The sequence below is a fragment of the Pomacea canaliculata genome, linkage group LG1 (assembly GCF_003073045.1).
Source record: "Pomacea canaliculata isolate SZHN2017 linkage group LG1, ASM307304v1, whole genome shotgun sequence".
NCBI lineage: Eukaryota > Metazoa > Mollusca > Gastropoda > Architaenioglossa > Ampullariidae > Pomacea > Pomacea canaliculata.
Genome location: NC_037590.1, coordinates 38,901,280 through 38,912,298, shown reverse-complemented (window position 1 = coordinate 38,912,298; position 11,019 = coordinate 38,901,280). Strand labels below are relative to the sequence as shown.

The following is an 11,019-nucleotide window of genomic DNA, read 5'->3' as shown; positions in this document are numbered from 1 at the left end:
TACACATGGAAATGAGACGAGGAGCGTTTCAGTATTGTGTCTATGTTGGATACTCTGCCCTTTTTGCGCAACTTTGTTTGAAGTCGTTCTCTCGACCTGAGAACATTAATCTTCCTATAATTGGACGCACTATCAGAAAAACTGCTGAGAATTTTTAGTAAAAGATTTTACAAAACAAAAAGGGAAATAATTGTGAAATCTTTGCCATCGTGGATTAACTACCTTGCGGACGCATGCGCGAGGGCAAAGCCGCACACGAGGTGGAAGATGGCCGCTGGCAAAGAGATGGAGGGCAGAAAATCAAGAAAAAGTGAATCTCATGAATCTGATTTTGAAATCGAAGAGGAACCAAATTTCAGCGATCCCGAAGACTTCGTGGATAATGTGACTGATGAAGGTGCATATACTGGAATTCTTGATGTAAAACATATGGCGGTCGTACGCCGACCCTTGGCTTTAGATTACTTCGTTAGGCAGCAGGCACTTAAATTAACGCCGATTAAAGTTAATTTTTATTCATTATGTTGTAGGAATATTTTAGGCGATGTACATCAGATATGTTTCACGATTGTTGTTTCTTTTTCTTATCTGATTGAAGGCTGTTTCTTTGTTAAACATCAAGATTCCTAATGGCTAGTCTCTAACGTCGTTGAGTGGAATGCAGTTGCCTGTCGTGCTTTATTCGCATTTCAACAACGCCCTCCTCCTCTAATTCCTTATTAACATGCTTATCTGCATTGTGATGCAGATTGTGTATTTTTCTGTCACAACTTTAATAATGTAGGTTATTTACAATTTAGTTTAGATTTCTTTAATTTGTTTTCTACTCAGCTAATTTACTATCAGCAATACTTTCGAGAACAGTGGTTCGAATTCCTTTTGCACAACGCACTAGAGTTTTCTTGCAGATGACAAGTCAGATTTGTTATACAAGCAGTGGGTAAACAGTTGCTATTTACTACTTAAAAACATTCATGTTTAAGTCAACATTGGCCATTCTTCTAGAGTATAATTCAAGTGGTACCAAGATTAGAAAAGACTGAGCCATATGCGTACAGAGCTTGGTGCATTTCTTGATTCAGTATTTTCGCGTTGTAGCCAAACAAAAAACAGAACTTTGAAAAATCTTTCTATATGTTTTGCCCTTTATTATTAAGTGTGTGTGTGTTATTTTATCAAGTTTATAAAGCATTTTAGCCTTCCATATTTTATTCTATGAGCAACATATGTTTTGTTTTTGGATTTTCTTACATTTTAATTTGTTTGCTTCTTATACCACATTGAAAAGGGGATGCTTTGATGCATATAACTGTTTTCAATTTTGTCCTTTGATTTTGTTTACACAAGCAGAAAAAGTTTTGCAATTATAAGAAGCAGAAGAATATTTATTAGATTATGAATTTTAATTGTATAGACTAGTATAAGGATATAGATTTCATTAACAGATTTTATTCTAGAGCTCATTAAATTATTTTAAAAAATAGTTTTGTAAGTTGAGCATTTATTAAACAGGTTTGCAGCTGTTTAATAGCTTATCTGCTGCAATCTATGGTTTATTTTGACTGCTATTAAGCTTTGCAATATAGCTACGTTAGAAAATAAGCTAGACTCAAGATGTTGGAATTGGTATTTTATAATCCTGTGGTGATGAATTGTCATTCTTTTGCATATTCATTTTTTATCTATCAGATTTAATATAGAATATATAACAATATGTCCACTCACAACGAATTTGATGGGTTCATTAAGTAGGTATTTTTGTGTGATTGCCTGCGTTTCACTACTGTAAAGATTAAGGGGAAACTTTTCACCATAGGGCAGGAAAAAATGGATTTGATCTGGCAGTGGCAGATTGAAGGTACTTGTCGGGCTGGATGGAAGCAGTTAGCAAAGAATGGCCTCTGAATCGCCAGCACTGTGTGTGTGTTTCTTTCCTTCCCGCTTTCTATCCCACTGTCACCTAAAAGTTTAGCCTTTAAGTATGCTAATGCTATTTATAATCCTTTTTATCCATCTGTATTTACTCCAGGTTAAGTAGTTGTATGGAAGAATGCTGCATTATTTGAGAATAAAATGGGGCAACATGCCAAATCAGCTATGGTAATATTGAGTATTTAACATTTCAAGTAATTATGTAACTATTATTTCAGAACTGTTGGGTGACCTGCTGAAGAAGAAACCCAAACCTACAGATGGGATTGATAATGTGATAGTAGTGGATAACATCCCACAAGTTGGTGCTGAGAGACTAGAAAAGTTAAAGAACGTTATAAGGAAGCTGTATTCTAAGTTTGGGAAAATTGTTAATGATTTCTATCCAGAGGAAGATGGAAAAACCAAGGGGTATGCAACATTTTGTTTGTGTTTTAATTAAATATTTTGAAATCATAAGTATCCTCAAACTGACAGCAAATTTTGATACTGTCTTAAGCAGTTGTTTGGGGTTAATGCTTATTTTCTTTAAATGCATGAGTAGTGCAGAAAGGATAATCGTACAACTTAGTAAACATTGAAAAAGTTATGAAGGTTTGTCACAAATGCTGGGATATTTTCTTTTTTTCCACGCACATGTTCCCAGTTTCTGTTAAATATTGATTTATATACTGTATCTAATGATAAAGAAAACAAATTCTTTTCTTTGAAAAAGAAAGTTTTATAAGGGATTATGTGGATTGCAAGGGCAGTCGTGACAAAAGTAATGACTAGTAGGTGAATGCTCTGCCAATAAGATAAACTATGTATCATAAAATAATAAGTAGGACTCCATCATATCCAATGTTATAAGTCAGCATGTGGCAGAGTGGGCCCATTATTTTTGTCATGAATTCTTAAGAAAAGGCTTGTAGAACTTTTCCCCCCTTGCTAATGCTATTACAAGTGTGTGATAAAAATTATTTTCTGTCAAAGGTACATGTTTCTTGAGTTCTCTGCACCACTTCATGCACAGGAAGCAGTGAAAATGACAAATGGATATAAATTAGATAAGCAACACACATTTGCAGTCAATCTTTTCTCAGACTTTGAGCGTTTCAAAAATATTCCTGATGACTGGGAGGAGCCAGAAATGAGGCCCTATGAGGACAAGGTAGAAGACTTTTCAGTTTTATGTTAATGTTAAAACACTTGCTGAAGGTAAAATGTTGTATCCTATCATTTGTTTTGTTAGATTGCTAATACCTTGAATGGTATCATAATCTTGTTTTGTTTCAATAAGTAATTATTCTTACATGGAATGAAATAAATGAACAACTCAGCATATGCTTTTAGCATTGATTTGGGGGGGGGGGGCATGTGGTCTGATTAAAGATGTAGAAGACCTTTTCATTTACTTTTAAAAGGGGATAAAAACAGATCTTTGCTCAGGACCCCTCCCCTTGCCCCAATCTTTCTCTTTTTTTTCCTTATGTAAATGATGTTCAGATATACAGTATTTGTTTGATGTTGTAGACAAGTTTCAAATAAATGATATAGTTTATGTGAATATGTTACTTATAGATACAATCTGAGCTGTGTAAGATACTGACATCTAGTGTTAAAGCTTTTTTTTGACTCACCAGGGGAATCTACGACACTGGCTTCTCAATAAGGACTGCTATGACCAGTTCAGTGTTATATACGATGCTGGAGAGAAAACCGCCATCTTTCTGAACTCACCAGAACCAACTAGAGTAGAGGAGAGAAGTGTAAGTTACTGATAATAGCTGACATTTTGTTTTTGTGATTCTTGTGGACCATGGACATAAGGTTTCTGCATTTTTATGAATTTGAAATTAAAATGTGACACGTAACATCACTAAAGCTTTGATGACAGATAAGATTTATATATTATACAAAAGAGCATGCTCTCAGCACTAGAAACAACAATGATGCATAGCATATACAAAATGGAAGGATTTAAAAAAAAAAAAAACCAGAAGACCCAAAGAGGAATTGAGTAAGAAACAGATTACTGTTTATAGGAACATAGATGGGTGAAATTTCATCATCTTGGACTTTATGGTTGTCTTTCGGCATTGTATTTCAATGAAATGAGAGTAAATTTGCTAAAAGGAATAAACAGATTAGATCAGTATAAAAAAAAAAGCTTACATGATTTATGGACCAAAAGACTGATTTCAGCGGTGGACCGAGACCTATGTACGATGGTCTCCTCAAGGTACATATCTGGCCACGTTTCACCAAAAAGGCATTGCACTCTGGGGTGGAGAAAAGTTTGTACAAATTCAGAGATTCAACCATCCAGGTGTTCAGCTTATTGACTTTTCCCCGTGTGAAAGGTGAGTTAAAGTCCTGATGTTAGAGGATCTAATTTGTTACCCAGTAGTGCATGGCATTATTTCACTAAAACTAAAAACAGTACAGAGGACAAATAAAACTGCATGGATATTATAGCTAGAAGAAACATTGTTTTTTTCGCTGACAAAATATGTAGTCACATGAGATAAACATAAGATATTTACACTTAATAAAAAAAAAAAGATATTTGAGGAGCGTAAGTCCTTTTATGCACGATACCTAGCCATCTATTATTAAAGTAATAATTCATTGAGAAGTTTGATCTTGGTGGCCTATGCCTGAAAAAAACCAATTGGTGTGCAGTAACTTGTTTTTACTTAGCATGCATTGTGCAGGTGTGCAGTGAAGTTTGTATCTGATATTTAACAGTTACCATAGTTTTTTGCAATGTGTTTACATGCAGGTACCTGGTGACATTCAGCCCACTCACAGACAACAGGGAAGATCCACAAGCTATTATTATATGGGATGTTCGCACAGGTCACAAGAAAAGAGGTTTCCACTGTGAGAGTCAGACAACATGGCCCATTTTCAAGTATGCACCATATCATTTCAGCATATGATTTGTGCTGTCTAAATGAATTAGTTTTCAATTTTTTTGTGATGTATACACATGCCTATGGTATACTAGCATTCTTAAAACAGGCATAGATAAGACAGGTACACTGGTTTTAGCACTGTCATGTTCTGAACTTTTTGGTCTAAATTCAGTTCTTAATTCAGAACTGTTCGGAGTGAAGTCTTACCTGGCTGTTTGTTCACATATTAAGGTGGTTGAAAGGACTGAAGCTTGTGTTCACCTAATACCACTTCGGCTACTTTTATTTGATGATATTAAGTGATAGTATATACAGATCTATTTAGATAAACTTTCAGATGACTTCCTGCTAAGTAGATTTAGCATTTTATATCATTTATGTAAGATAGGACCTTCTGCTTCTACTTCTGTTGTTAACATAAATATTTCTTGTCTTCACATTCTTTCCAGATGGAACCATGATGGGACGTACTTTGCTCGCATGGGACCTGATACTATCAGCATATATGAAACACCAGTGCGTCAGCTTAAATATCTCTGACATTTTATATTTTATTAGTTTTTATATGCTACTTGCAGTTAATTGTATCTTTGCTGGATGATTACTTTTGATGATTGTTTATCTGAATGGTGATAGCAGTTTTCTTTTTGCAAAATCTCGTCAAGATAAAAAGAGTTTGCCATGTCTTGAGTTTTTGTAAAATAAGAGACAAGTTAAAACATCTATAGGTTTCATTGAGGATTAATTTTGTATAATAAAGTGTAATGCGCATAAATATCCCAGTAGTAGCTACTAGTAGGTTTAGTAAAAAAAAAGTTTCAAATATAATTTGATTTTGTAAAATGTAATTGGTTTGACATCTAGATGGTTTTTAGTTTATTTCATGCACAGTTTGCAAGATTCAAAAACTGTTTGGGTTTAAAAATATATCAACAACTCAGATTCTGTTTCATAGTACATAATAAACCATTGACCATTCCAAAATGATGAAATGGCGATACAAGAATTACTTGTGATAGGAAGACTACTCGCATTTACTTTTTTGTGACTGTTGTGCCATAGTATTATGTTACTTCACATGGAAACACCTTTTTACATTACAGAGTTTTGGTCTCTTGGACAAGAAAAGTGTAAAAATCACCTCTATAAAGTAAGTACTTGTTTATTACACTTATTATATGTGTAAATGACATATTTATTGTAAGTGAAGATAGGCAGTTTTGTTTAGGTGTGTCTCAAAACCTTTTATTACTGAAAATTAAGTGACTCTAAAACATGCTTTATGGAACAGAGATTTTAGCTGGTCACCAACGGACAACATTATAGCCTACTGGGTACCAGAAGAGTCCAACACGCCAGCCCGAGTCACTCTTATTGATGTCCCCAGCCGTAATGAGTTGTGTGTACGCAACTTGTTTAACGTAGCAGATGCAAAGATGCATTGGCAGAAGAGTGGAGACCACCTCTGTGTCAAAGTGGACCGCTATTCCAAGGCCAAGAAAGATGAGAAAGACCAGTTTAAATACAGTGTAAGTAGTCACTCCTGTTGATGTCATCCTTTTTGTGTGTGTGGCCTGAGTTCTTATGGATATGAGCTTTTAATTTTATGTGAACTGGTGGGGTTGTTTTTGTTGTTGTTGTTGTTGCTGTTCCTTCATACAAAATGCCACAAGTCACCGATGATACCATAATTTTGTAAATACTTGTACCTAAACAGGGCATCTACTACAACTTTGAACTGTTCAGGATACGAGAAAAACAAATCCCAGTCGACAAAGTTGAAACAAAAGGTAATGATTAAGGCGTTCTGTTAGGAAGTGATCAATGTAGTGCCTGCAACAGATGATTTGCTTGCTTTGAAATACATTAAAATACATTAATATTTCCTGGTGTCCGTGTTTAGTTGTGTTTAGCATATTCATATTCATTAATCTCCCACAGTTGTGGATTCTGCTATTTACTGGGTCCCAGAAGTGTAATAGCCTAAGCTTAACTACAGTTCTTTAAAGAATAAGCCTAATCAGAAGTTCAATTACTTTTGATGTTCTGTTGTTTTTTTAAAAAACAGATCCTGTTCTGGCTTTTGCATGGGAACCAGTCAACAATAAGTTTGCCTTTATTCATGGAGAAAACCCACGAATCTGTGTTTCCTTTTATGCCATTCAGCCAAAGGGAAAAGTGGAACAGCTTAGTGAGTTGTTTTGTTTTTTGTTGGTGCAGAAGAATTTGCTTGCATCATGCTGTGTTCTTTTGTTGATGTGCTTTATGCAAAGCCTCTGTGTTGGTGCAAGTCTGGTGGGGGAAAAGGTTGCATGTGTTAAAGAGAGTAGGAGTCTAATAGATCATAAAAATTGGTTGCAGCATAGATTCTTAGTTAACATCTGCAGTTTTAGAATAACTTGTTCCCTTTGTTGCAGAGACCTTTGAAAAACGAGTGGCTAACCATCTTTTCTGGAGCCCCAATGGTCAGTTCATAGTTCTTGCTGGACTCAGGAAGTAAGTGTATTTTTTAGTGAAGTAGCAAATGATTTATGTTTTCTAAGCTAGAATATCAGGAATACCGGTACCTGTAACTTACCTGTAGACCTGATATGCATAACTGGGGCACATAAGGCCTATTGCATACATGACAGATGCACAGGATGCTTGTTAGTAAATGGACACCACAGCATGAATTATATCGCTCGTCATTTGAGTGAGGAGGGCTTGCAACATTCCTTTTATCATCTTGCTCTTTAACGCTGCTGTGAGAATCAGTAGGAATGATAAGAATGAGTGTAGGTGCAGTCTTTATTTTCAGGTTTTCATCTAAAACATATCCGCTGCCCATGAAAACTATAAAACTGTTGTGTGGAGAATTGTCCAGTCTTGGCCAAAGAAATGTGTAGATGGTCATTAACTTGTTGACAGTAGACAAAGGACACTTCAAGTCACTTAAAATGTGATTTAAAGGTCAAACTGGCTTAGGGTGGAGAAAAATGGTTTGACCCATGAAGGGAGATGAAAAGCACATGTGGAAATGGCTAGCCTAGTGGTGGTCATGCTTCGCTAACTCTTTGGATCTACCTGACAAATGCCCTCACCTTCCTTTGGGTGTAGCTATTCTTTCCTGTCTGAAAGTTCAGCCTTTAAATAGTATGTTCGAAGGAGGATAACACTGAGATTTGTTTTTATGCTATGTGACCAGCATGAACGGTGTACTGGAGTTCATTGACACACAGGACATGACTGTTATGGCCCAGACAGAGCATTTTATGGCCACAGATGTTGAGTGGGATCCCACAGGACGCTATGTGACATCTGCTGTTAGCTGGTGGGGTCACAAGGTTGGTTGGGTTTTTTAATTGATGAAATTTTGTGTTGCTTTCAGTGTCTGAAAAAGTAGATATAGCATCAGGATAAAAATTTTGCTTGATATTCCATTGTTCATCTTAGTATAGATAACTAAGTGAAATCAAATGTGCTTGGTTTTCTGCTGATTTCTGTTCCCTTCAGATGACATCTTAAGCATCTTATTGGTACTGGCTGTTTGTGTGTGTACATCACATTTCATTTCACTTAGAGAGGATTTAGTGTTGTCCAGGAACTCCGTGAACAAGAATAGGCATTTAATTAATATTGTTGTTTGCTATGTAAGCAGTGTTTGTTGTATGATGGCTCTGGTGTGTAGTACCTTGGAGGACGGCCATAGATCTAATCATTAAAACTGTTTGCATACTTACAGGTGGACAACGCTTTCTGGATTTGGAGCTTCCAGGGTAACCTTATATGGAAGCAGCCATTGGAACGTTTCTGCCAACTTATGTGGCGACCTCGACCACCTTCTCTTCTTACTGAGAAGCAAATCAAGGTGTGCACACGTGTGCCTCTTGCGTGTTCGGGGGAAGTGGGGAAGACAGTGTGCAAATATGCTATCATGATGTACTGCTTAAGTATGTTAAAAGGGTGGGGGTTGAAGAGGGGTTCACATTAAAAACAGTGAATAGTAAATGAATTAATTGATTCTAATCCATTAGAAGAAGAAATAGGTAAACTGAACTTTCACAATAGTCATAGCAAGTATGTGTTTCCATCTTAGGAAATCAAGAGGAACTTCAAGAGTTGGGCTCAGAAGTTTGAAACAGAAGATGCAATGCGCAAGATGACTGCATCCAAGGTAAGAATTTTTTTTTAATCTTTAACTATCTATAGCAGGGGTGGGCAATTAATTTTCCCAAGGGGCCGCATGAGAAATTGGGATGGTTTTAGAGGGCCGGACTAATATTGTTAACTCAGTTTTACCCATTACTGTATATATATATATACTGGCTGGCGGGCCAGCGGGCGGGCCGGTCAGAGACAGGAGGCGGGCCGGCATTTGCCCAGGTCTGATCTATAGCTTTTAGAATATAGGATGTATTCTCCGCTGCTGTTTTTGTTTCAGTTTCTTAGATGGGACAGATGCCTTGAGTATTTGAAGTTGACCATAATGTGACTTTGTGAACCATAATGCATCATGTGATTTCAACGAAATCTAACCTGACAGTCTTGTGTGATTTACAGGAACTTATAGAAAAGCGCCAGAAACTTATGGAGGATTTCAATGCTTTAATAGCAGAAAAAGAAAAGCTGTTTGCAAGCATGAAGGAAAGAAGGCTACAGCTGAGAGGAGGTGAGCATAAGCAAAATGTTGAAACATTTCTGTATCAATATACATCTACATCTATTTACATAAATATCTTTTTTACATTTTTAAGCAGTTGTTTCAAAATAATAATGCCCCCCAAAAAATCTCTTGACAAAAAACAAGTGTTTGTAAATGTTGAATTTGCAAGATTCATGATTCATTTTGCAAATTTAAAAACTACATCGATGGTTTTATATTTCTTTAAGGTGAAATAATAGCAGTTAGGAAATAATTGGTGCCTGTGGGATAAATGCAGATGTCCTGTATTTCTTACTGAAACCGCGTGTTACTCTTCCTTAGGTGTGGACACTGATGAGCTGGACAGTCATGTGGACAACTTTGAGGAGGAAACCATTGAATTTTTGGTAAAGGTTGAGGAGACCATCGAGGAGTAAACCTGTGAAGAATTGGTCAGACAGTGCCCTCCCTCATCTGCGCCATTTTCCACACATCTGCTGTGTGCTTATGCTGCCACCTTGCAAGAGTTCATACACAGACTAGACATTAAAACTGTGTCAGTCGAATCTGTGCTTGGCAAACAACATTCACTGTTTGATTCAGAACAGGATTCTGTTGGATGCCACGGCACAATACGTTATTTCTGCATACATCGTGATCGATGATGAATGTTGTTGATAGCCGTAATCAAATGATTAGCTGTATTGTATTGCTTGATGTGGAGGCTAGGTTTTTTCCATCATACTTTGCTATATCTTTGAGTATTTTAATGGGACACTACTCGGGATTTTTCCCTACGCCTTTTAGATTATGTTCTTGCCTGCGTAGTAATACATTTCAGGGTGTATTGTCACTTTTATGTCCTTATTTTGGTCAATTAAACTATTCATTTGAATAATCTGTCAACTCTGTATATCTTGTGCGAACACAACAGTTATACTGCAGCATCTTGTACTTTTTTTTTCAACCTGCGAGACTTGTTTGCCACATATGTTGAGACATCTTCAATCTTCCATAAATGGTTAAAAAATAATTGTTACTCAATGAAACAATATAACAAAAATATACAAATTAGAACTAATGATACTGATATCCCTTCACCATACCAGCTTGCGAAGGTTAGGTCTGCATTTTTACCTTTTTTGTATCACTACATATAAGCGGGCCAGAGGAACAGATACTAACCACTTACTCCTCTGCTAGAGTGAGTCACTCTGTGGTCAGGTGGAACTGTTGGCATTTTTCCATAGATGTGTACAATCAGTCATACTTCTGCAGAAGTTGACTATGATAGTGACAAAAGGTGTCTGCATTTGGTACAGAAGTATATGCCACTGACAGGATCATTAAGTAGCATGTGTGTGTGTGCAAAGTTATGCAAGTGTACAGATGAGATAACGTAAAGGTGTTGTCTGTGTCCAGATGTATGTTGACATCATCCTTATGACTATAAAGTTTACTTTTCGTTGGCTGCTTTGTGGGATATTTTGTGGTTACCTGTTCCCTGATAATATTTGCGGAGAGTTTGATAGTCTGTCCCTTAAACTACAGGAGCAATTT

The 11,019-nt window shown here is 36.4% G+C and overlaps 1 protein-coding gene across 1 annotated transcript; it reads left to right on the top strand.

Moving 5' to 3' along the window:
- Positions 1 to 223: 223 nt before the first annotated feature.
- On the top strand, positions 224 to 10,928 carry LOC112565951 (eukaryotic translation initiation factor 3 subunit B-like). Its single transcript, XM_025241855.1, has 17 exons — positions 224 to 397; positions 2,151 to 2,343; positions 2,908 to 3,085; positions 3,558 to 3,683; positions 4,120 to 4,277; positions 4,700 to 4,831; positions 5,285 to 5,351; positions 5,939 to 5,985; positions 6,127 to 6,364; positions 6,553 to 6,625; positions 6,904 to 7,026; positions 7,253 to 7,331; positions 8,023 to 8,161; positions 8,560 to 8,685; positions 8,914 to 8,991; positions 9,378 to 9,486; positions 9,802 to 10,928. The coding sequence occupies exons 1-17, from the start codon at positions 268 to 270 to the stop codon at positions 9,894 to 9,896; spliced, it is 2,091 nt and encodes a 696-aa protein (XP_025097640.1). The 5' UTR covers positions 224 to 267; the 3' UTR covers positions 9,897 to 10,928.
- The last annotated feature ends 91 nt before the right edge of the window (positions 10,929 to 11,019 follow it).

Coding starts and splice junctions, on each gene's coding strand:
- LOC112565951 (XM_025241855.1), top strand. CDS start 268: ATGGCCGCTGGCAAAGAGATGGAGGGCAGAAAATCAAGAAAAAGTGAA. Junction 2,344..2,907: donor GAAGATGGAAAAACCAAGGG/GTATGCAACATT, acceptor TTTCTGTCAAAG/GTACATGTTTCTTGAGTTCT. Junction 7,027..7,252: donor GGGAAAAGTGGAACAGCTTA/GTGAGTTGTTTT, acceptor CCTTTGTTGCAG/AGACCTTTGAAAAACGAGTG.